Consider the following 20,310-nt stretch of genomic DNA (forward strand, 5'->3'; position numbering starts at 1 on the left):
TTCATTGACGTCTACAAATCAAGATTCACATTAAATACCAAGTGCTGTCCAAGGAACAGGGAGGTGAGTACAACATGACAGAACAAAGAAAGAAAAACAAAAAAAAGGACTAAATAACAATAAAATAATTAAATGTCCCATGGCATGCTACTTTATGGATGCTTTAATATAGATATAGGCCCCAAACACAGTATTTGAAGACGTTCCCGAAATTCTGCCGTGGTGCAGAATTACAGCTACTACGAGCCAGTCGCACCGCGTCGGGTTCTCGGACGTCTCTGGTTCTTCCACGTCGACATCAATCTGAAGTAGGCTGAACGACGACATGGAGGAGAAAGGGATTGTTGCCCGCGATTGTTGACCGTGGTTGTCTCCTGCCGGAGCCTCGCTGCCGAGGGACCACCGCCTCGGCAGCGGTCAGCGCTTAGGCACCACCGCCTTCTGCAGCACCGAGGCGGTGGTCCCTTGGCAGCGGGAAGCAGGGCGCAAGCAGGAGACATTCGCAACAATCCCTTTCACCTCCATGTCATGGTTCATGTACTTCAGGGAAAAGCTAAAGTTCCTTTCCTCCAATTCATTCTCAACCATGGCTGAGATATCTATATCATATAATACATATTATCACGGCCAAAAGCTGTGTGCGCCTCCAGACGATATTATGAATCACAAACGACTTTGTCGGCTCTGGTTCTTCCACTTCCACATCAATCTGAAGTAGACTAAACCGCACGCTGCCTGCTGCCGGCTGCCCGCTGCCGGACGGTGGTGCTTTGCGGCGGTGGTGCCTTGCGGAAACCGGCGGCCGGTCGCAGTTCGTACTTCAGGGAGTCAAGCCAAATTTCCTTTCCCCCAATTCCTTCTCAACCATGGCTGAGTTAACCCCAACTACAGTCTCGTGGAAATACAAGAGAAGTCAAAGAGCCGACGTGTTATGCGCCATAACACCAACAGCAAACACTTGTGTTACAGTGTGTGTAATCACACACACGCATGTGGCGCTCGCACGGCCGTTTCTCATTGGCGGGCCAAATTCTCTGGACGGGCTAGGCAAAGAAAGGGGAGGAGCTTAGATCCTTTATGACGACATATGGGACCACATTCAAAATGAGCGCGCTTGAGCCTCAGTTCTTCAATGGCGAGCAGAACACCTAGTGCTCGTTTTACACCGAACGCAAGTTGTAGCTATGGTCCCCCAGTGTTACAAAACCTCATAAAGTGAGATTTTCATGCCATGGGACCTTTAAATCTGCCAAGAGTTTATACTTTGCACATCAACTACACCCCAGACGCACACAACCAGAGACTTCACCATCCGTCCCCCTTTCTGTAATTTTTTCCGAAAGCACAATTATTAATTACTTCCGAAATCGTAAATTCCCAGAGAAAACAGTAGTCCCGGATAAATCGGTAGTCCCAGATAAATCGGTAATCTCCCGATGAATCGGTAGTCCAAGAGAAATCGGTAGTTGGATTGGACATGACGAGCTGTGCGACGACACAATGACGTAAAGTCAGTCGTTTCTTGGGGACCCCGGTGGCTCAGCAGGTAGAGCGCGTACCATAACGGCTCAGTCCTGAATGCAGAGACCCGGGTTCCAATCGTTGCGGTCCTTTGCTGCATTTCCTCTCCTCTATCTCCCACAAATCCCTCTCGATCTCACTCTATCATAAAGAATAAAAATGCAAAAATAAATCTTTAAAGTTGGTAGTCTCTCAGTAGTCCCATATAGCCTCAGTCCCGAACACAGCAACACAGGTTCCAATCCTGCCCGTAGTCATTTTTTGCATCTTCCATACCTTCTTCTTGATCTCACTCTATCATAAAGCATAAAAAATGCAAAAATAAATCTTTAAAGTTCGTAGCCTGGAGCTCCGTAGTGCAGAGTCTGGGCGGTTGGCTTAGGTGGCGAGGGTGAACTGGTCCTGCTCGGTGGGCTTCTTGACCCAGGCGCCGAGCCCGGCCTTGTGGAAGGCCTTGGTGAGCGCCTGCTTGGCCGCCTGGTACTCGCTGGCCGCCTGCTTGCTGTCATGGTACGTGGCTGGCGTGCTCGTCCGGATCCGCAGCGCAGTGGAGAGCTGAGGGAGGAAGGGGAGAGAAAGAGAGGTTGAAAGAAAACAGACGGGAAAATGCTGCAAAAATGCCAGTAAAATGCCAGAAAAACGTAGAAAACCTCAAAAGAAAATCTGGTAAAATGACTGCCACTTCATGTATGCACCAGTGGAGGCTTCTCGAGTGAGGAGAGGGAGGAAAATCCTCCTTAACATTGTTGAGAATAGAAAATGTAGATTGCTCAGACTACTGTAATGAATTAATGCCCTTAAATATGACTACTTTAATGCCTTTGTATGTGCAATGTTTGTTTCCCTGGGTAAAGGGACATTAGCACCCCCTATCGCCTATTGACAATTACTTCAGGGAGGACGTTCCTCCCTCAGCCTCCATTGACTCCCATTCATTTTCCCGAAAGTGTTGGCGGCCGGTGAATAACACAGGGTTCAATGGGAGAGAGGAGGAAAGTCGTTCTCTGAGTGGGTGTGACTAGCTGACTAGCCCTGCAGTGGAAACGCACCAAAAGTCACCATGGTGTTACAGCGACACTAAAAGAGATCGACTTTCGTGTCCCAGCTAACCCAGGCTTTGAGCACAACATACCTCGCTAACCAACTAATCGAGGTTCGTAGTACAGGGCACACATGTCTTTATTGTTGTTGATGTTTGTTGGTGTACCTTTGTTTATTGTGTGTCCGTATGTCTTTACTGTTGTTGATGTTTGTTGTTGTATCTATGTTTTTTTGTGTGTCCATATGACTTTAATGTTGTTGATATTTGTTTGTGTACCTTCTGGTATTTTTGTGTCCATAGGTCTTTATTGTTGTTGTTTGTTGGTGTATCTCTGTTTTTTGTGTGTCCATATTTCTTTATAGTTGTTGTTTGTTTCTGTATCTTCTGTCCCGTAAAAAAAAAAAAAAAAAAAAAGATAATGAAGCTTTGTGTGGGGGGATGCGAGCCCACCTTGGCGGTCAGGTTGACCCAGCGTCCGTAGAGGGCGTGTTTACAGAGGCGTGAGGGCCGGCCCAAGTCGTCCTTCCCTGTGGTGGCATTGATCACCTCCAGCCCCTGGTCGCCCAGCGTCCAGTTGATGCTGAAGTTGGGGGCTTTGCCCGGCTGACGGGCCTCCGCGTTGCTGATCCCTGTGGGGGAAGGAGGGGGGGGAATCTTAGACTCGAGGGAGTTATTTAGTTTGTGAAGTGATTTGTCGGCGAGGATAACTGAAGAGGTTGGAAAACACCTACCTCTTTCTTTTAGAAAGGGAAAAAAAGGAATCGAAAAGTTTAACAAGATAATTTGCGTAAAGACATAAAACCGGTGAGCTAAGCTACCAGTAACTCTAACTTAAATTAAGTTTCACTGTAGCTTTTTGGTGCCTTGAGCTAAAGTGAGCTAAACAACGTTCTGTTAATTTCCCGACAAATATAACGCGATCGTTCTTTCTCCGTGGACTCTGTGCGCTGTGTGTTCTATGTTCTGCGCGGTGCATGTTCAATGTTATGTTGTCTGTGCGTTGTACTGTGTTGTGTTCTGTGTTGTGTGCGTTCTGTGTAGGGCTGGGCGATATGGACCAAAAGTCATATCTCGATATCTTCAAGCAGAATATCGATATAAGATAAATATCGATATTTGTCGAAGGGGGGGGGGGCGCGCTCCGTGCGCTCCGTGCGCTCCGTGCGCAGATTTGATATTACTATTTCTACCGTTCGGAATTGAATACAGTTTGATGGTTGAATAAACCGTGGACTAGACACTGCCTCCGCCTCGTATTAGAGAACATTATAATATATAACATCACGGCCAAAAGCTTTGTGCGCCTCCGAAATATTATGAATCGTAACGACTGCGTGGGGGGGGCGGACATGACATGCTATTTTATGTATTCTTTAATATAGGTATTAGTGGGCATCTAACACAGTATTCAAAGACGTTCCCGAAATTCTGCCGTGCAGCCACGGCACCATGCGCTCTGTTTACAGTGGATGTATCGCAATGGCGAGGCGCACATAGCCTTTAGCCGTGTTCTGTAAATATTCTAGAACACACGGGAGGCATGTCGCAGTTCATGTATTTCAGCGAGTCAAAGCCAAAGTTCCTTTCCCCCAATTCCTTCTCAACCATGGCTCAGATAACCCCCAATACAGTCTCGTTGTGGAAATACAAGAGACGTCAAAGAACCGACAAGAAACACTTGCGTACAGTGTGTGTGTTCACACACACATGTGGCGCTCGCACGGTTGTGTCTCATTGGCGGGCCAACGTCTCTGGGCGGGCCAGGCAGAGTAAGGGGAGGAGCTTAGATGCTTTGTGACTGACAGACCAAGACATTCCAAATCAGCGCGCTTGAGCCTCCGTTTTTTAAAGGCGAGCAGAACAGCTAGTGCTCGTTTTACACCAAACGCAAGTTTTAGCCACTGGGGGACCATAGGCAGGCTAGGGGAACTCATATTTATGTTAGAAAACCTCATAAAGTGAGATTTTCATGTCATGGGACCTTTAATGTTTTATGTTTGGGTCTCGCGGAGTGAGAAACCTTGAAGTTACTGTGGAGTTACCGTTATTACTATAGCTACCTACCGTTTCGATTTACAATTAATATTCCTACCGTTCAGAATTGAATACAGTTTGATCGTTGAATAAACCGTGGACTAGACACTGCCTCCGCCTCGTATTTGAGAACATTATAATACATAATATCACGGCCAAAAGCTGTGTGCACCTCCGGAATATTATGGACAGAATTGCAACCCTTTGGTTGCGACAGTTTTTAAGCACACTCCACAAATTACGTGATTTTGTAATTCGTCAGACAACTTATATCCAAACCATTTCCATACTATGGAGCCGTTGGTCTTTCGCTTGCAAACAAGCTCCTCGGAGCTGCATGCGCAGGCGGACTCCATAGCTGCAGGGCCGGATCTACCATTAGGGCCCACGGCACTGTGCCCAGGGGCCCCAACCATTCCCAGCCAGTGGGGGGGCACCACACGAAAGAAACTTTTTTTTTATTTATTTATTTTTTATGAATGTTTGTACTCTTAAAATAGTTATACATGGTATTATTAAATAGGGTATTCATTTAAAATTCATTATTAAAAAGAATGTCATAAGAACAGCAATATAATGATTCTGAACAATATAGTGGCCTAATGTGACAGTTAACCCCCCTCCCATAACCTGTCAATTGAGCCAGTCCACCTATGGTGAAAAAAAAAAAACGCGGTAGAGATGAAAAATTGACAGTCACAGACATGATGAGACATCAACTGAGTGGTTTCGCTAAAAGACAAAAAAAAAAAGTGAAAGACAACAGGCGTTTAGCCGTTAAAATAATAATGATAAAAAAAATATATAGAATTTTTTTTTCCAGATTTTTTTCGGGGAGGGGGGGGGGGGGGGGGGGGGGGGCCTTCAGACATTTGTGCCCAGGGGCCTATGATTTGTTAATCCAGCCCTGCATAGCTGTGTTCGAAATCGTTCCCTATCACGGATATAGTGCACTATATAGGGTGCTCGCCATTTTGTAGTGGTGTTCGAATTCTCAGTGGTTAATTTCATGCACAATATAGTGCACTTAAAATACCCAATGAATAGTGAACGTTTTCGAACACGGCTCATGTTTCAAAAAGTGACGTGAGTCAGTGGAGGGGGGGGGGGGGGGGGGCAGGCAGAGACTGTGTGGGCCCTATTTTAACGGTCTGAAACGCAAGTGGGAAGCGCAAAGCGCAAGTAGCTTTGTGGGCGGTTCTACGGCCTTATCGCTATTTTACAGGCGGATGAATGACACTTGCGTCGCCGCGCAGGTGTCAAAAGGGTTGGTCTGAAGCAGCCTAGTTACCCGTAGGTGTGGTTTGGGCGTAACGTCCAACAAACCAATGAGAGTGCCAGCTCCCATCCCCTTTAAGAGCCATGAGCGCATTTGAATCGGACAAGTTGATATTTTGACAGCGCGTCTGCAGTCTCCGATGAGACAGATGCACATGAATTTCAAACTGCAAATGGCTCAGTTTATTGCCAAATAATATGGCATAATTCACACATGGAATAAGGGGTTTTCTTCCACAACTTCAGAAATACTGAGTCCTCAAATAAATTTCGGCAAAGAAAACGTATATGATATAACATATGATATGCGGTAACTGTGGTTCTATTTAATGATATACGCAATACATTATAAACATTGTTTCTTATCAGTATTGTATGCTATCCTAATATGCATGTGTCCCCGCGGTAATAGACATTGCCATTGATTGTATTATGCGTTACGTGTTTAGTTTGCGTGTGTTTAAACAGAGCACACACGCGCGCCCGCATTCATTCATTCTTTTTAACACTCACTCGCGGTAAAACAATGTTTTTCACGATCAAATACTCATCAATCCTAAAAGTTATGGGCATGTAGGCCTACACGATGTCTGTGTCAAGAAAATATGTGTTTGCTGTACGGTGTTTGCAGATGCATTGATTTAAAAGTACAACTTATTACCGCTGCATCAGCTGTTCTTTCCCAAATAATTTACCAAGAATGTGCGGCTAGGTAGATGGGTGAAGCAAAGTGTATGCGCGAGGTGCACAAGCAATCCGTATGCATCGCATGCGCATGTATGCATGCGCCCTTAAAATAGCATCTGAACAACGCGCCAGTGACTTTAAACCAGGTATTTCCTGGTCAGTAGCGCAATGGTATTCAGAAACGGCAAAATACCGTTTGCGCCAGAACACGCCTCCTCCTTCCGCCGAACCGCCCCTTGGGGCGCATGATCAATCCCTAATTTACCGGCGAGTGGCGGTGGTGGGAAAAGAACGCTCTGCGCCAGTTGTAAACTAGCAACGACACATGCGCCAGTGACTAAGTCACTTGCGCCGGATGCAAGATAGGGCCCTGTGTGTGAGCCGGAGGCAGAGCGGGAGAGACATAAGCAGAGTTACGAAATAGCAGGCGGCAGGGGCGGTTCGAAACTGGTGTTATTTGGAACAAATGTGCTGTAATTTCAACGCAAATTAAATTATATCGATATTGACGATATGGTCTCGTTTCATATCGCGTTTGAAAAAATATCGATATATTTTAAATATCGATATATCGCCCAGCCCTAGTTGTGTGTTCTGCGCGTTGTGTCTCCTGTGTACGGTGTGGTGTGGGGGCTGACCGCTGAGCAGAGGCCGGTTCAGGGCGAAGGGGCTGGGCAGGTCCTCTATGTCAGTGATCCTCTGGTACATGGCCCTGGAGAGGTGGTCCGCGTGGTACAGGCTGCCCAGGATCAGGCTGGAGAAGTATAGCGGCTCCGTGAAGTAGCTCATGAGAGAGCCTTGGAAGCCCACCACGTTCCACCTGACAGGGGACGAGAGGGACGAGAGGGGAGAGGGGGGAGGGGGGAGGAGAGGAGGAGAGGGGGAGGAGAGGGGAGTGGGAGGAGGGAGGAGAGAGGGTAGAGAGGAGAGGGGAGGGAGGAGAGGAGAGGGGAGAGCAGAGGGGAGAGTGAAGAGAGGGGGAGGAGAGGGTAGAGTAGAGAAGCGAGAGAGGGGGGAGAGGAGAGGGGTAAAAGGGGAAAGGATGAAAGGAGGAGAGGGGAGAGAGGAGAGAGGGGGAGGAGAGGGGAGAGAGGTGTTAGGGCTGGATGAAAAGCTACTGAGCCAACACTGAGCTAAGCTACCAGTAAGCTAAGCTAACAGTTACCCTACGTGAAATGAAGCTTCACTATAGGTATACACGTCAAAGTATCATTTATAATTTACACTTTATATTGTTTATACCGTCTGTTTTTGTTTTTTCTGTTGGCTTTACTTTAGCGTCTATTTTTGTTTAAATTAGTTCTTTGTATATTGTATTGTATCTTATCCTGGGTTTTCCACTGCTGCTGAGCTGTTGTAGCACTTTTCCGACATACATGAATTTCAATAAAAAAAATATAACTGCGAGCAGTGGTTAACCGGGTCCGAGCAAAATCAAAAGTCAAGAACAAACTAATGGAAGATATACAAACATAACCTATAATTGTCATATTTAAGGAAAGATGTTCCACTTATAAACCTGAACTGCAGCCTCATTCAAATGATAAAATTGTCTATTGATAAGCACACAACATCCAGAAAACTCAAAGCATACTCAAGTAAATTAAGGGCTTTCTTCAAAGCATATACCTGAAAAATCTTCGAAATTCTGGGGAAATTAAACATTTGTAGTCAAGAACACTAACGGAAGAAATATAAATATGAGTTAATTATGAAGGAAAAATTGTTAATGAAGAAGTTCCCCCTAATGCCACACTGTGTCTTGGCAGACCGATTCTTGGTTCCTAATGAGCTGGAATGTTGACTGCCTGATGAATTTCATTGTTTGTTGAATTGCTGTTCAATGTTGTGCTTCTTAAATGAGTGGTAATGACAGAAAGTCATATTCAGCTTGTTCGTAGTGCTCTAATCAGGACTCGAACTCTCAACCTAAGAATCCCCAGTAGACAGCATTATCCCATTGAGCCACTGACATTCCTGACCTGCAAGAAGCCTCATTCACACCCTGAAAATGTCGATTGATAAGTACACAACATCAAGAAAGCTCCAAGCATACAAGAGAATTAAGGGCTTTCTTAAAGAGTACAGATCTGAAAATGTGCACTGATAATGGTATCCATCTAATGATAGCTGTATGGTAGTTACACAATAACAAAATGGTAATATAGGCAAAATGGGTTGAGACTGTGGACGTTTGGCTTTTCTAGGAAATTGGGGGAAAAGTAAACACTTTTAAAGCAAAAGAGCAGGGTGAAAAAGATGCATCTGATTTTAGAGATCAATATGATGAAAGAATTTTGAGTCCAGGTCAATCTAGTAAGGAGAAATAAGCCTAATTCATGATTTTTTTACAATAGCGCCACCTTTGCGTGCAGTATCACAAATTCGGGTTTATGGGTATTGGGGGTTTTGCTAACCATACCTCAACATTTCAAGAGTTTTCTTCTTGCGGTATATGCTGCAGTATGACTTTTAAAAAATTTGAGAAAAAAATTGTGGCCCCTGGGAGGGGAGAGGGGGGGGCTCTTTGATTGAAGCTTGACAAACCGAGGCCGGTTTGCAATTTAAAACACACCTTTAATACACACGTTCACCCATTCATTCTCACGTTCACCCATTCATACTCACGTTCACCCATTCATACTCACGTTCACCCATTCATACTCACGTTCACCAATTCATACTCACGTTCACCCATTCATACTCACGTTCACCCATTCATACTCACGTTCACCCATTCATACTCACGTTCACCAATTCATACTCACGTTCACCCATTCATGCGCACGTTCGCACACAAAGAAATGTAAACGAAACACGCACCCCTAAACCACACCACAGAGGGGCTTTTATTTTGACAGAGCTCACCTGGCGATCTTGTCGCTGCAGGACATAGTGAGCAGGCGTTCCCCCTGCAGCACCCCGTCCCAGGTCTGGATGGTGTTGCTGGTCCGGACCGGGATGGTGCCCTCCCCGGACTCTATCTTGGTCCTCAGCTGGCCCCGGGCCTTCCTGTTGGGGTGTCGGTCCCCCTGGTCTGGGGACATCGGGACAGTGGGTTGAGGTCAGGGTTAAGGGGTGATGTACTTTTGATGTAGACTGTGTTTTTTCACACAGAGAAACGGACGTTAATCATTTTTCGGGTCGCAAGTTATTTTAGCTGCCGAAAATGATTGATATTATGCGCCAGGTGTGAGTGTGATCAGCCGTTACAAGTGGGGCACAGCGATATATCCTCGCCCTTCTTCGTGCGATACGAGAGTCGATAAACTGGTGCAAACTATCGATATAATATTTTCCCATAAAAAAAAAAAATGTAAGAATTTATTTTGCAACTTTATGTCAGACCATGTGACGCGTATCGTGAGGTGCCCTGTGGTTGTGTGAGTGTGAGGTGTACTGGTGGTGGTGGTGGTCTGAGGTGTACTGGTAGTGGTGTGAGGTGTACTGGTGGTGGTGGTGGTGTGAGGTGTACTGGTAGTGGTGTGAGGTGTACTGGTGGTGGTGGTGTGAGGTGTACTGGTGGTGGTGGTGGTGTGAGGTGTACTGGTAGTGGTGTGAGGTGTACTGGTGGTGGTGGTGGTGTGAGGTGTACTGGTGGTGGTGGTGGTGTGAGGTGTACTGGTGGTGGTGGTGTGAGGTGAACTGGTGGTGGTTGTGTGAGTGTGAGGTGTACTGGTGGTGGTGGTGTGAGGTGTACTGGTGGTGGTGGTGGTGTGAGGTGTACTGGTGGTGGTGGTGTGAGGTGTACTGGTGGTGGTGGTGTGAGGTGTACTGGTGGTGGTGGCGGTGTGAGGTGTACTGGTAGTGGTGTGAGGTGTACTGGTGGTGGTGGTGTGAGGTGTACTGGTGGTGGTGGTGTGAGGTGTACTGGTGGTGGTGGTCTGAGGAGTACTGGTGGTGGTGGTCTGAGGTGTACTGGTTGTGGTGGTCTGAGGTGTACTGGTGGTGGTGGTCTGAGGTGTACTGGTGGTGTTGGTGGTGGTGTGAGGTGTACTGGTGGTGTTGGTGTTGGTGGTGGTCTGAGGTGTACTGGTGGTGTTGGTGGTCTGAGGTGTACTGGTGGTGGTGGTCTGAGGTGTACTGGTGGTGGTGGTCTGAGGTGTACTGGTGGTGTTGGTGGTGGTGTGAGGTGTACTGGTGGTGGTGGTGTTGGTGGTGGTCTGAGGTGTACTGGTGGTGGTGGTGTGAGGTGTACTGGTGGTAGTGGTGGTGGTGGTCTGAGGTGTACTGGTGGTGGTGGTGTGAGGTGTACTGGTGGTGGTGGTGGTGTGAGGTGTACTGGTTGTGGTGGTGTGAGGTGTACTGGTGATGGTGGTGGTCTTAGGTGTACGGGTGGTGGTGTTCTGAGGTGAACTGGTTGTGGTGGTGTGAGGTGTACTGGGAGTGGTGGTGGTGGTGTTCTGAGGTGAACTGGTTGTGGTGGTGCTATGAGGTGTAATGACCCGCTGGTCTCGTGGAAGATGTTGTGGTGTATGATGTACTGGATCTGTATGTCTAGGGTTTACTGGTGGTGGTGCGAGGTGTACTGGTTTTGGTGGTAGTGGTGGTGGTGGTGTGTAGTGTACTGGGGGTGGCGTGAGATGTACTGGTCCCCACTGACCCTCCACGCTGGTCTCGTGGGGGCTGAAGATACGGGCGTCTCCACAGGGGGAGGTGCTGATGTAGAGGTGGAACTGGACCTGCTCCTTCAGCCTGAAGCCGGGGGCCGCGTCGCAGCGGGAGAACACCAACGCCTGCTGGGACGGGCTACTGCTGCTGACAACACACACACACACACACACACACAGGTGCACATACACACACATACGGGCATGCACACACACACACACACACACACACACACACACACACACACACACACACACACACACACACACACACACACACACACACACACACACACACACATACACATACACTCAGACGTAGGCACGCACACATGTAGACAGACACACACACACAAGCAGGCAGGCGTACACACACAAACACACACACACACACACACGGTAAGTTTGTGAGTGAGTGAGTGAGTGACTGTGTGTATTTGTGTGTGTCTCACCAGAGGAAGGCTTTCAGGTTGCCGTATGAGGGACCATGTGTATCTGTGAGTGTGTGTGTGTGTGTGTGTGTGTCTACATGTGTGCGTGCCTACGATTGAGTGTATGTGTGTGTGTGTGTGTGTGTGTGTGTGAGATGGGTGTTTACGTATATGTGTGTGCGTCTGTATCTGTGTGTGTGTGTCTCTATGTGAATCTTTGTGTGTGTGTATGTATATATGTGTGTGTGTCTATCTGTGTGTGCATGTGTGTGTAGCTATCTATGTGTATCTGTGTGTCTCTTTGTGTGTGTGTGTGTCTATGTGTGTGTAATGTATTGTGCGTGCACCCACCTGAGTAGTGCTTCCAGCTGGCCGTACAGGTGTGTGTCTCTGTGTGTGTATCTGTGTGTGTCTCACCTGATCAGGGCCTCCAGCTGTCCGTACAGGTGTGTGTCTCTGTGTGTGTCTCTTTGTGTGTCTCTGTGTGTGTATCTGTGTGTGTGTCTCACCTGATCAGGGCCTCCAGCTGTCCGTACAGGAACCGCACCAGGGAACGGCGTGCTACGATCTCAGCGTGGCAGTCGTTCAGCGCGAGGCCGCGGTCGCTCATGTACTCGCCGTTGATGCACTTGGTTCCCGTGGCAACGCAGATCACCTGCGCCTCCTTCACATCCGCGCCTGGATGGGAATGGGAACGGGTTAACGTAAAGTGACTTGAGTGTCTATGTTTGTGTGTATCTGTTTGAGTGAGTGAATTATCAGACTGAAATTTTTTATTTGTAACGGATTTTGATGGATTTCCACAGAATGGAATGACAAAGGTCAGTAATTTCTTTCGGATTTTGTTGTAAATTCACGGAAATCCCCTGAATTAAGCCACAAAAATCGGTCATTGATTACAGATTTTGACGTAAAAAAATCTTACAGAAACTACAATATTTATCGATTTACCGCCGTCCGACATTCATTCATAGGATTCGTCGCCATGCTGTAACATCGAACTATACAGAACCTTAAAATCGTTGCTATAAATTTTTAGAATTTTTAGCATTTTCCGACAAAATTCAAAAAGAAAGTGATCAGGGAAAAAGAAAAACCAAAATACCACAAGACATTACCTGTCGTCATGACGACGCCGGCCAGAACTTTCCGCCGCGCGTGGGGCGAGGTGAAGCTGTCCGTCAGCTCGCTGAACTTGTCCACGACGAGACGCGACACGGCGTCCGCGAGGACCTGAGAGAGTTCGGAAACGGTAGAACACGATAAACGTTCACGCTAAATGGACTGCATTCATATTGCGCTTTTATCCAAAGCGCTGTACAATATTGCCTGACTTTCACCAATTCATATTCACCCATTCATACACACATCCACCCATTATTGCACCCATTCATCCATTATTGCACCCATTCATACACACAATCACGCACCCATCCATGCACACATTCACCCATTCATGCACACATTCACCCATTCATGCACACCTTCATCCATGCATACACACACCCATCCATTCATACACACATTCACCCATTCAAACATGCATTCACCCATTAATGCACCCATTCACCCATTCATACACAAATTCACCCATTCATACACGATTTCACCCATGCATACACACATTCACCAATTCATACACATATTCACCAATTCATACACACATTCACCCATTCATAGACACATTCATTTGTGTTAGATTGTGAAGGTTTCAGTCTCGGATTGCCAACTGAAACCAGCCGCCAGGGGAAAGACGTGTATAATCTATGCTGCTGTTTGAATTGCACTCAGCGGTGATGTTAATTAAGATAGCACGCATGCGCAAACACAGACACACAACCACACAAAGATATTCACACACATGTACATACACACACTGAGATATTCACAATCATGTATACACACACAAAGACATACACACAAACATTGAGATATTCACAAACACAGAAAAAGACACACACACACACACACACACACACACACACACACACACACACACACACACACACACACACACACACACACACACACACACACACACACACACACACACACAGTCATTCACACACATGTATACGCACCAGTGGAGGCTTCTCCATTGAGGAGAGGGAGGAAGATCCTCCCTAACATTGTTGAGAATAAAGAATTTAGATTGCCCATGACTATTGTAATGAATTAATGCCCTTAAATATGACTACTTTATTGCCTTTGAATATATAATGTTCGTTTCCCTGGGTAAAGGGACATTAGCACCCCCTATCGCCTATTGACAATTACCTCAGGGAGGAACGTCCTCCCTCCGCCGCCGTTCACTCCCATTAATTTTCCCGAAAGTACTGGCGGCCGGTGGATAACATGGGTTTCAATGGGAGAGAGGAGGAAAATCCTCCTCTGAGTGGGTGGGACCTTAAGGGGTCTGATTCGCGCAAAAATCTATCCGTCTGCGCTATGAACCAATAAGCAGGATCCCTGGATGTTGAGCAGTGTTGCCAGATTGGTCAGATTTCCCACCCAATTGGGCTACTTTTAACCATGTTAGGCTGGAAAAATTATCATTGGGCGGGAAATCTGCCCAATCTGGCAACGCTGTCGATAACAATCCCGGTCTGCATTGCCGCGGTGCTCAGTCTGAGAGACGCAGAGCAAGTGAAATCTGGGATAGCGAGATCCTAAATGCACAATGGAAACATTGGAAACGGAGGACATTGTTAACGTCTTATTACAAAAACCATTCCATTCATTCAGAAAGAGGTAGACCACTTCCCAAAATCAAGGTCATCAGAACTTGAAGTAATGGCAACGTCAGTGTTGTGAGTGCTACATGGTTTGCTAGGTACGCATGACTTACTGGTAGCATTACAAGCAATTGTAACTGAAAATAAACATAGCTAAATAACTTCAGTCAGTGAGGGCAAAAATAGGCCCAATAATAGGCCCAGATTTTTTTATTTACTTTTACAAATCAATAGTAGGCCTAATTTGACTAATATGCTTTGCATCCTTTCCTTCTCAAATTACAGTGATGCCACTGGTGGCTTTGTATACATTTTGTTCACATAACTCCCTCCCTGCTATTTTGTAGTTCACCAAAACACCCTGAAACAACTTGAGTCTCACATTCTTATGCCACCATACACCAACAGTGCAAGCAGGCCAATGGCAACCAAGCGCGCAGTCCTTCCTCCCTCACTTTAAAAACCACCAGCCGCCACTGATACGCACACAGAAAAAGACACACACACACATCCGCACAAAATGAGATACACACACACATTAAGATATTCACACACACACACACACACACACACACACACACACACACACACACACACACACACACACACACACACACACACACACACACACACACACACACACAAACACAGACAGTACCTGGGGCAGGTGCAGCTGCAGCCCCTCGCTGGGGATCGGTTGCCGTGACGGCGCCTGGTCCAGCTGGACGTTGAACAGCGCCGCTAGGGCTGCCGCCGCCGCGCGCGCCTTGGCTAGCTTCTTGTTCCGGGCGGAGCCCTGGAAGCTGTGGGCGTCGACCGCCACCGACATCACAAAGTTCTTGGCGTGACTCTCGCCGCTCTCCGAGACAAAGTCGTACTTCAGACCCGGCCGTAGCTCGTTGAGGATCATCACCGGGTTCTTCGCGCTCGAGGGCGGAGCGAAGGCCGGCGTGGCCGCCGCCGTGACTCCGCCTCCTCCGCAACCGGCGACGCCAACACCCACGAGAATCTGTCCGTTTGCAACCGGGGAGAGGAATTCGGTGCCCAAGGAACCATTGACTCCAGGTGCCGGTGGCAGCTGGAACTGGAAGGGGTCGTCCGTCGGCGTGGCGATAACGGCGGTCTCGAACCCATTGAACAGCATGTCAGGGAAGTCTGCGTGGTCCGACGTAAAGTCTGTGTGCACCGCCAGGGTGCGTCCCATTGCCAGGTGAGCCTCCGACGCGTTGGGGAACTGGACGAAGCTCCGCAAGGCCCGCTCGGCCGCGCTCAGCTTGGCCTTCTTCTTTGTGGGTCCGGCGCCCTCGAACAGCTGGCCATTGACCTCCACGCTGAGGACGAAGACGGGCGCGTGGACCGGACCGGTCTGGGACAGCAGCTTGTACTGCAGCCCGGGTTTGATCTCATTCAGCTGCATCAACGCGTTCTTTGGGAGCACCGGCCCCGGCGCCTTCTTGCGTTTCTTCGGTCGGTACTTGGAGCTGGCGTTGTTCCCTTCCTCCAGGGGGCGCTTCTTGCTGTTGACTCCGCCCCCGGTGGGCTTCCCATTGGGCAGCAGGGCGCCATCAGGCCCCGCCCCCCCTGCTGCACCCCCAACACCGCCACCGTCTTTGGAGAAGCGGCGGTTGTGGGAGTTGCGGTTCTCCTTGACGTCGGCGCCGCTGGAACCTGCGGCGGCGGGATTGAGTGACTTACGACGCCTTTGTTGGAGGATTTTGTGAACGGAGAATTTGTAAAAGGTTCCTTTATTTTTTTCGCTCTTTGCGTTGTTTTTTTTAAACAGGTGATGTGTGTTCCGTTGCTTATATTTAAGCTAATACAAATATGGATTACGGTTGTCGTTTAAAGTGCCGTTAAAAGCAATATTAGTTTTAGTAAAATTCGAAAAAAATGCTTATTCTTCAAAAAAACACAATCAAATAGCTGCCGTGCTCTCCAACAATGTTTTTGTTCTAACACACAAGACAAACAACCAAATAAAAGAATATACTTGACAGGGGTTTGATATTAACCAAGCGACATGCTATCATTAGCTAGGGTAAAAGAGTAGGACGTTTTAAATGTTTTATAATCTAAATGGCCGCCGCTCGGGTGTGTGATAAAACCCTCAAGGCCTTGTGTGACTTATTTTTCGTTGTTTTAATTCAAATAGTGTACCTAATTTCTTTAATTTTTATCGCTATCTATGGAACACAGATCACCATGTCCTGTTACCAAAGCCGGTTGGAACATGATGTAAATTCTCATTTATAACATCCTTCAGCAAAAGCCTGACAGGGGGAGGGGTCACCACCCCCCCCTGAGGTAAGACACACCCCCCTTAAGGTAAGACACGCCCCTATATATTAACCACGGCTCAGTCGAGAAACTCAGAATTAACTTCACAGGTCTGTAACAAGGTGGGGGAGAAACACAAGGTTCAAACACAAAGTTCCGACTGCAAACACTTTTACCAGGAATCGCAGAAACAGTTAAATTGTATATTAAGGACTGTTACACACAGGACTCAGAATATGATTTCTATATGCAGTGTTTATGTAGCTTAAAGGTCCCCTATTGTGCCACCAGGTGGGAGTGTGATAGGCCGTTACAAGCCGTTTGAAAATGGGCGTGTACACCTAGATGTAGAGCGAGAGAGCTAGAGGGAGAGAGAGACAAAAGCTGTGTTCGAAATCGTTCCCTATACACTCACTCACTATTCCCTATATAGTGTTCATGATATAGTGCACTATATATGGAACGAACAAACGAAAATTCGGACACTACGCTGAACATTTCTAAACGTCGTTTGCGTCAGTAAATGCGCCGGGTTTTGTGTGATGCAGACAGATGCGCCCACATCATGTAAACAAACCGAGCACTCACGAGGAAAGCTGGAGGTTGTATTTATGTTGAATGTAACATTTCCTTGTTAAATTTTTTTTAAATTAATTTTGAATGTTAAATTTTCTATGTTAAATCCCAAATAAATTGTTGACATTTCTAAACGAAAGCCGGAGCTTCTTCTTCTCCTCCTCCGGAAAAACACGACCGCATTGCATTGTGGTATGCGGGAGTAACATGTAGGGTACATGTACACTCAAATTTTGGGTATCTTAAGTGCACGAAATTAACCACTGAGAATTCGAACACCACTACAAAATGGCGAGCACCCTATATGGGGCACTATATCGGTGATAGGGAACGATTTCGAACACAGCTAGTGAGAGAGAGACTGAGAGAGAGACAAAGAGAGCGAGAGAGAAGTGCCACTTCCTGTGTTTTAGTGACATCACAAGTGGGTGTGTCCACCTAGACGTACGCTGGATAACCAGCGTACCCAGTGGACCGTAGCAAACGTTGCTCATCTATCCAGCGTACATCTAGGTGGACATGCCCACTTGTGATGTCACTATAACACAGGAAGAGGCTTATTTTTTTGTAAATGGCTTGTAACGGCTAATCACACTCACACCTGGTGGTTCAATAGGTGCCCTTTATATTAAGGTAACACCAGGTGCGAGTGCGATTAGCCGTTAAAAGCCGTTTTGAACATCACAAGTGGGCGTGTCCACCTAGATGTGTGACGGACAGATGAGCACCATTTGCTACGGTCCACTGGGTAGACTGGTAGACTGATCTGTCCAGCGGAGGGGAGGGGAGATGAGCATGTGTTTGTACCTACACACCGTCCATGTATCGGTGTGGACAATGTGTATCGGAGTGGACAATGTGGCTCAGTGCGTCACAATGTTCCCCGACATAGCTAGAATGGCCTATGGCTTGCCGTCAGAGCGCACAACCACTACAAGAGTACACAATGAACACACAATACCAGTTAAGACCCAGCGCAGCAGCAGGGAAAACCAGCGATTACTGGTCTGTTGGGGAATGAGAGAGCCAGCGAGAAAAGAGTGGAGATGGATTACTAGTGTTTGCTGGGAAACAACGCAAACAAGAAGGTCAATGTGTCATTCGTTTGCTCAGGGGAAAGACAGCGGGCCAGCAAAGCCTGGGCTAAGTGCCAAATGTGCTATCTGGTTCAATTCCCCCGTGCAGAATAAATACAATTTAAATTGAGTAAGAAAGCAAACTTTAAAATCGGTTATTTGTTTCGGGCGCATTGATCGTATCATTTTAAGTATAGCGTTTATTGATAGCGGAGCGCTTTCCCTGTTAATAAAACATACAGCGAGACGCTTTGGAAGTCATGCCCCACTGGTGCGAGACTGAGGCTCAGGAGGTAGAGCGGGTTGGCTGGTAACCGGAAGGTTGCTAGTTGGATCCCCGAGTGTGGAGGTGTCACTGAGCGAGACGCCTCACCCTGACTGCTCCTGACGGGCTGGCTGTCGCCCTGAGGAGTCGACTCCACCGTCGGGGTGTGAATGAGTGTATGAATGTGTGAAAGTGCGTATGACTGGGTGAATTTGTGCACAAATGCGTGAATGGGTGCATGATTGGGTGAATTTGTGTATGAATAGGTGAATGTGGTTGGAATGGTTGAATGTGTGTCTGAACAGATGAATTTGTGCATGAACGTGTGAATGGGTGGCGTTAGGCCAGGTTATTTCTATTTTCAGAGAGAGAGGGAGAAAGAGGGTCAGAAAGATGGAGAGTGAGAGGGGGAGAGAGGGGGGTCAGAAAGATTGAGCGAGAGGGAGACGGGGGAGAGGGAGAAAGAGAAAGATGGGGGAGACGGGGGAGAGGGGGGGGTAGGAGGCTCAAATAAACCACACCCCAGGGGGGGGGCATTTGGGACAGGTTTATGTCGGGGGCCGCGGGGTCAAGTTTTGGAATCTGTCATCAAAACTGGCTGAGATATCCCCCGCCGAAACACCCCGGCCGCCCGGATTAGAAGCTTAGCCCGCCGCGAAAAAAGGGGCGCGGAGGAAAAAAAAAATGGAACGAATAATTGGAACACACCCATAATTTCCTCCCCTACGAAAAGCTTGGGGAAAAAAATTATATATATATATATATAATATATATATACTTCATCATTTAAACAGGCCCTCAAAACCCAGCTTTTCAAGATCTCTTTCACCTCCTTCTCTTCTCTCCCCTTCCCCCTTTTAACTATATTAGTTTTTTTGGATACCTATTTTATTTGAACCTATTTTATCTTTTTTAACTTATTTACGTTCTGATTAATTTTTTTTTAAATTTTGAGTTCACTGACTCTCTAAAGCTTCTTCGAGTATTTAGAAAAGCACTATACATTAGTTTAATGTATTATTAGTATTGCATTTATAATTACATTAACATTCATTAAGCAGATATTTTTACCCAAAGCGACTTACAATAAGTCCATTTGTCAGAAGAAAGAGAAATAACAATATATCTCTGTCGGTACAGTAAGGATGACCATAGAACCAAGTGCCAAGCACTAACAATCACTAGGTTACCCCCATTAACAACAGAGATAGCTAAGTACTATAACTAATAATAATAACAATAATAATAATAAATGAAATGTATATAGCGCTTAATATGGTACTCTATGACGCTTTACATATTGCCCTACCAAAACTATTTAAGACAGACTAGGAATAAAAGAAAAACAGAGGTTAAACATGAAGAATAAGGTGGGAGTTAGGTGGGGAAGGCTATTGTGAAAAGGTATGTTTTGAGGGCAGATTTGAAAGAAGAGAGGGTTGGAAAGACTTTGATGTACGACATACAATAAGACATAGACTAAGTACGACATACAATAAGTAGGAAGGGTTGGAGGGGGTGGCTTATAATTATTGATATTTTTAGAGACAGTGTCAAGAGCGAGATATAAAAAGTGGTTGAGGATTAAAGGTGAAGTTGGTGACTCACTCATGACCTCGTCCTCTACACCTGCTCCGGGGAACAGTTTTTCTTGGTTCCTCACTGGCTCTGAACCAGGGCGACCTAGGAGGACACACACAGACACACAAACACGCACACAGAAATGCACACCGACGCGCACACACACACACACACACACACACACACACACACACACA

General features: G+C 46.8%; 1 protein-coding gene across 3 annotated transcripts in view; it reads right to left on the reverse strand.

Moving 5' to 3' along the window:
• Positions 1 to 387: 387 nt before the first annotated feature.
• Positions 388 to 20,310, reverse strand: part of LOC115547797 (double-stranded RNA-specific editase 1) — a 43,217-nt gene continuing 23,294 nt past the window's right edge. Inside the window, exons 2-10 of one of the 3 annotated variants that reach the window (XM_030362249.1) lie at positions 20,141 to 20,215; positions 14,997 to 16,006; positions 12,722 to 12,836; positions 12,113 to 12,281; positions 11,166 to 11,320; positions 9,431 to 9,599; positions 7,201 to 7,382; positions 3,014 to 3,192; positions 388 to 2,076 (exon numbers count right to left, since the gene is read on the reverse strand). In XM_030362249.1, the coding sequence (XP_030218109.1) occupies positions 1,900 to 2,076; positions 3,014 to 3,192; positions 7,201 to 7,382; positions 9,431 to 9,599; positions 11,166 to 11,320; positions 12,113 to 12,281; positions 12,722 to 12,836; positions 14,997 to 16,006; positions 20,141 to 20,144 (2,160 nt within the window). In that variant the 5' untranslated portion in view covers positions 20,145 to 20,215 and the 3' untranslated portion in view covers positions 388 to 1,899. The remainder of the gene's footprint in view (positions 2,077 to 3,013; positions 3,193 to 7,200; positions 7,383 to 9,430; positions 9,600 to 11,165; positions 11,321 to 12,112; positions 12,282 to 12,721; positions 12,837 to 14,996; positions 16,007 to 20,140; positions 20,216 to 20,310) is intronic. The other 2 variants (XM_030362248.1, XM_030362247.1) reach the window with 2 other exon arrangements.

This window comes from Gadus morhua, chromosome 7 (assembly GCF_902167405.1).
Source record: "Gadus morhua chromosome 7, gadMor3.0, whole genome shotgun sequence".
Taxonomy (NCBI): Eukaryota; Metazoa; Chordata; class Actinopteri; order Gadiformes; family Gadidae; genus Gadus; species Gadus morhua.